General features: G+C 46.1%; 1 protein-coding gene across 1 annotated transcript; it reads left to right on the plus strand.

Annotated features, from left to right (window-relative positions):
* Positions 1-4,418: 4,418 nt before the first annotated feature.
* LOC138636262 (uncharacterized) lies at positions 4,419-5,267 on the plus strand. Its single transcript, XM_069724195.1, has one exon. It carries the CDS (start codon positions 4,419-4,421, stop codon positions 5,265-5,267), a length of 849 nt encoding a protein of 282 aa, XP_069580296.1.
* Positions 5,268-6,000: the final 733 nt, after the last annotated feature.

Below are 6,000 nucleotides of genomic sequence, written 5' to 3' on the forward strand. Positions count from 1 at the left end.
CTGGAGGTCCATCTGAAAATAATCCCTCATTCATTAGAAAAGAAGATTCAAGAAGACCTGTTTTTGGGGGTGTGTCTGTTTGATTGACAGGCCTGTGGTGCAGTCAGGTTACAGCTATCGGTGGGCGGGACGTAGTATCGTCAGGTTTCCAATCAGATCGGTCAGATCCACCGCTGGCTCCTCCCCCAGCTCGTCCAAATATGGTCACTTCCTGCTCCAAACCGCTCCGAACTAGCAAGATGGCGCAACATCCTCGAGGCTTCATCAGGCTGTTCACAAACCAAACGAGTGACGTCACAGCTGGTTGCTGCTTGGTTATTACACATCCTTTTATAAAATGTACTTGGTTGATCAGAGAAATGCACTATTTGTGAAAATGGTACTGAATGGTAGTGACATCCAGTGGAAGTGAACTGAGCTGCGTCCCATTCTGAGGCTGTGAAAGTGCTTTTAGTGTCTGCTGATGAAGTTTGTCTTAATTTTACAGTTGCCTAATATCTGTGTTGTGGATCACATTTATTTCTAGTGCTATTGCATTGGGTGTGAGATGTGCGTGTCTACAATGAGCTTGAACACAGACATCATACCTGCATGTAATGATCTGTAGAGTTTCATTAACGTGTTGCCACTCGGCGTTTGAAGAATATTTCTCCTACGTCGCTCGACTTCTGCAATTTTCTCCTCTGCTTATGAAATTCTTCTTTTAAAAGTCCTCCTCCCTGCTCCTGTTTGTCACCTTCAGAGCTAAAAGGCTTTTTAAATAACTTTCATCTTTACAAGGATCTACTCTTAACTTTTAGGGGAAATTCATAGAAAAGATCACAATTTTAAGAAATGTCTTCGACTCTCATAACTAGGAGTAACTAGTATGAGGAATCTGTAAGAATATGGATCCTTTTTTGAATCTAACAGTGCTCCCATCACTGCCTCTAAAGCGCTCTGCTGTACGGTGATGTATTTGGCTTTTTAAATCTGTACACCAACAGAAATGTAAAAACAACAGTTAGTTTTATGGGAATCTCAGCTGCTCCTTGCTGGATAAAAGTTTGGTGCAGAGACTGTTTGCAGGGTCGCAGTTGTCACAGAGGCTGCCGGGTTTGGTGCCACCATACCTGTGCAAAGACCAAAATCAAAGCTTTTCATCTCTCCAACCGTATATGACAACCCGTGCTCTGCACCAGAGACGCAGCGCAGAAGTGGGGGCTAAAAACAAAATAAAAGATGTTTTGAATTTTTAAAGATTTGCGGAACTTTGGAAATGTTCCTCCCTGCCTCCAGTCTGTGTGTGTGGTAACTCGACTAAACACATCCAGACTTCAGCTCTGTTCTTAGTTGACACTTGATTTACATGATTACTCAGTTAAATTTAAAGTGACATCGAACTGAAAAACATCAAGGCAAAATTTGGGTTCTTTGCTTGATAAATAACTTTTATGAAGTGTAAGAATTAATAAGTTAAAAAAGCGAATGTTGCTGACTAATGTTTTTTCTGTTATATATTATTGGAGTGAATATTAACAACAACCATAACATCGCAATGAATGCAATATAAATACAACTCAGAAGTGGCAGCATCTGATCATGTGTAATGCTTCTTAAATTGAAAATATAGTGAAGATTTGGGAAAAAAAAAGATCCACCACGCCTCCTTGCTGCAGCATCATCTGTCAGTGTGACGTTTTCTGACACTAATAGGCTTCATCCGGCTGTAATGGTGTGTTATGAGGCTGTGGCCTGTGTTTATGTATAGCTGACAGCGAGAACACGGCATTAGTCGTGCAGACTTGCACTGTTAAAGCTAATTGCCCGTGGCACCAGGCAGGCCTTCCCCTAATGAACCATGTGCCTGAGGTTAATTCAATTTGTACAGGAACTCTTGCAGGTCACAATGTTTCTCTGAGGAAAAAAAAGAGAGAAGGTGGTTCAAAATGAGGCAAACAGACCCCGGAGTCAATCTAGGAACACATGAATGATGTATCAGTGCATGAATTATATACGAACATGTGGGCTCGTGAACAGTGTAGAATAGAATCGACCAGTATTCAATATATTTGGCCATTACTGCTCTGAATGTTCATGCAGCAGTGCCTTTAAAGGAACAATCCGTGATCCACATGTAAACAAGTGATCCCCCATGCGGCTGCTCTCACTAAGAAATCAATTGATGGCTATTTTATACTAGTGACCTATTCAATTGCAATTGTTTTCTTATGCTACTAAAATTTTGCAGTTACAGCAAAAACTTGGTTAATCAACTTTGGAGAGGCTCAAGCATAGTTGTGAAACTTTGTTAAACGATGAAGTTGAAGTTTTACAGAAAAAGCATTAGTTATGGAGGAATTTAGGTTGGATTGTTATGGAACCCATTATAATAATGCCTTAATACCTTAATTAAAATACTAAAGGCCGTGGTTCTAAACTCTGAAGTTAATAAGCAAAAACACTCGTACAGTGATGTCACAGAATGGACTTTAATTGTAGCTCGTGAAGTTACTTTCAGAATTAACATAGCACATAACATGTTCCCCCTGCTGTGGTATTGAGCTTTCAGTCGGCACTTGAGATGTAAAAGTAGCAGGAAAATTAGTTCCCCCTCTACATTACCTCCACTAACCCTCTACAACACCTCCCCTTAACGTACGCTTTAGCTGATGAAAGAAGAGCATTCATCGCCGGAGATAATATCTCTAAAGAAGTCATAACTGAAACTTAAATTACATACACAATGTGGTGGTCGCACAGTGGCGTTACAGACTGATATATCTTCTCACTTGGTGGTAACTAAATTAAAGAGTGTGGTTAATTGTTTGTAACAACTATGCTTGAGCCTCTCCAAAGTTGATTAACAAAGTTTTTGCTGTAACTGCAAAATTTTAGTAGCATAAGAAAACAATTGCAATTGAATAGGTCACTAGTATAAAATAGCCATCAATTGATTTCTTAGTGAGAGCAGCCGCATGGGGGATCACTTGTTTACATGTGGATCACATTCAAATTATTTCGCCGTACTATAGACGATCTCATCTGTATTCATTTAAGCAACAGCAACAATCGGCTGAAAACGAGAACCTGGCATTTGATATTTGAGCCAAAACAATATGACCGCTCTCTGATACATAAAAATAAATCACATTGATCATCTCAAAACGATGGGGCAGGCTGTTTTTCACAAATATTGATCGGCCAGTCTCAAACCATAGGTAGGAATGACATCTATCTGTTTAATTGATTGGTATTCCCTTGTGTGTCTAGTCCAGAGAGTCTGTGCATGTTGGTTTTAATTTGTAGGCCAGAATATTTACTTCCTCATCGATAGTGATCAGATTAATAGGGGACTGGGTGGTGCGCTAATCAAATCAAGTGTAAACTCAGTTCACTTCATGGTCACTAAGTGATATTGGGATTTCTTTTCTTAGTGTGGGTTCATGTTAATATATGTGACTGGTTTTACATGGTTGAATAATTAACCTCAAATTCAATTTCTGACTCCCACTTGTTGTGAGAAACCCTTCTTTACTCAAACTGTCAATACACAAAGACAACTATGCAATTATTGTTAACTGAGAACATGTGCTTGAAGTGGCCTTACACAGAGTATGAAGTAGGGAAACATAGACTACTGGGAGAAAATCATTACAAATTTACACAATTCATAAGGCCTTTAGTTAATGCATTAATGCAAGAGGCTATAAAAGGCTTTTTTTTGTTGTTGTATCAATTAAGGAAGAAATTTTGACTTTTTTCTCAAAATAGTATTTTAAGGTTGTAAATGTAGCGAGCGGACGCACGAGAGAAGGCTCCCAGTCTACTTTTTGCTATTTTCTAGTTTAACAAGCTTTCTTCCCAGAACTTTGACAAAAACATCACTGTAAGAGTTAACTTAAAGTTTTCTACTAAAAATGAGCAACTCTAAGAGTACAAAACAAAGTGGAGGTGCACAAACGGCAGCTACATGCGCTGGCAGGAGCGCAGCGGGTAAAATAGCATCGTTCTCAGCTAACAGCCTTCAGACAGCAACAAAAATACCCGAAAAAAACAACCTGTGCTCTCATCTCGATGGATCAACTATCTGCAGACGTTGAAAAGCAGAGAACTACACTTAGAGATGACGTCTCTCTCCTGATTCAAGAATCTACAGAGCAACTTCAAGCCTCACTAGACTCACTGCAGACAACAGTGAAGACTTTCCAGACTCGTCTTTCCTCTGTGGAGTCCGTAGCTGGAGAAAACTTTGAACGTATAGCCGGAACGGAGTCCATCATTAAAACACTCCAAACCCAAAACCAATCACTTCCGGTTCGGCTCGAGGACCTCGAAAACCGATCACGGAGAGCGAATGTCCGTATACTGAACATACCAGAAGGCAGCGAGGACAGAACAGATCCGGTCAGAGCTGCTGCTGCAGGTGATGGGTCCCGATGTCTTCCCTGCACCGCCTCAGCTGGAGAGAGAGCCCACCGGTCCCTGACCTCAGCTGGAGAGAGAGCCCTCCGGTCCCCGACCTCAGCTGGAGAGAGAGCCCACCGGTCCCCGACCTCAGCTGGAGAGAGCCCTCCGGTCCCCGACCTCAGCTGGAGAGAGAGCCCACCGGTCCCCGACCTCAGCTGGAGAGAGAGCCCACCGGTCCCCGACCTCAGCTGGAGAGAGAGCCCTCCGGTCCCCGACCTCAGCTGGAGAGAGAGCCCACCGGTCCCCGACCTCAGCTGGAGAGAGAGCCCACCGGTCCCCGACCTCAGCTGGAGAGAGAGCCCACCGGTCCCCGACCTCAGCTGGAGAGAGAGCCCACCGGTCCCCGACCTCAGCTGGAGAGAGAGCCCTCCGGTCCCCGACCTCAGCTGGAGAGAGAGCCCTCCGGTCCCCGACCTCAGCTGGAGAGAGCCCACCGGTCCCCGACCTCAGCTGGAGAGAGAGCCCTCCGGTCCCCGACCTCAGCTGGAGAGAGCCCACCGGTCCCCGACCTCAGCTGGAGAGAGAGCCCTCCGGTCCCCGACCTCAGCTGGAGAGAGTCCCCGACCTCAGCTGGAGAGAGAGTCCCCGACCTCAGCTGGAGAGAGAGCCCACCGGTCCCCGACCTCAGCTGGAGAGAGAGCCCTCCGGTCCCCGACCTCAGCTGGAGAGAGAGCCCACCGGTCCCCGACCTCAGCTGGAGAGAGAGCCCACCGGTCCCCGACCTCAGCTGGAGAGAGAGCCCTCCGGTCCCCGACCTCAGCTGGAGAGAGCCCACCGGTCCCCGACCTCAGCTGGAGAGAGAGCCCACCGGTCCCTGACCTCAGCTGGAGAGAGAGCCCACCGGTCCCTGACCTCAGCTGGAGAGAGAGCCCATCGGTCCCCTCAGAGAGCCCTCCGGTCCCCGACCTCAGCTGGAGAGAGAGCCCACCGGTCCCCGACCTCAGCTGGAGAGAGCCCACCGGTCCCTGACCTCAGCTGGAGAGAGAGCCCACCGGTCCCTGACCTCAGCTGGAGAGAGAGCCCACCGGTCCCCGACCTCAGCTGGAGAGAGAGCCCACCGGTCCCTGACCTCAGCTGGAGAGAGAGCCCACCTTCAGATCTGGCCAAGGAAAATCCCCTCGCACGTTCCTTGTTTGTTTTTCCAGATTCCAGCAAAAGGAGGCAGCGTTGCGCCGGGCGAGGAACCACGAGCTGCTGTACCGAGGAGCCGCCGTCAGGATGTACCAAGATCACAGCGGGCTGCATTTAACGGGATTAAACAAGCCCTTTACAGAAAGAGCGTCCGGTTCCACCTGATCTACCCCGACTGACTACGTGTGATGCACAGGGACGACGTGCTCACCTTTGATTCACCTGATGAAGTTCAGAAGTTTTACGATCAGAGGATTGATAAAGAGTAAAATACGGATGCATTTGCCTTGTTCTGTATAGCTTGGAGATGGAAAATGACATGTACTGACTTAAAAACATGAATTATTGCCTTTGAAATGATCCTGCCAGCAGCCCTAGGACTCAAGGTATGGTTACTCTCACTAATGTTATTGCTGGGCT

Source organism: Brachyistius frenatus, unplaced genomic scaffold (genome assembly GCF_029030835.1).
Source record: "Brachyistius frenatus isolate BFR_SWC_R1_liver_20210118 unplaced genomic scaffold, ASM2903083v1 Contig_363, whole genome shotgun sequence".
Classification (NCBI taxonomy): Eukaryota; Metazoa; Chordata; class Actinopteri; family Embiotocidae; genus Brachyistius; species Brachyistius frenatus.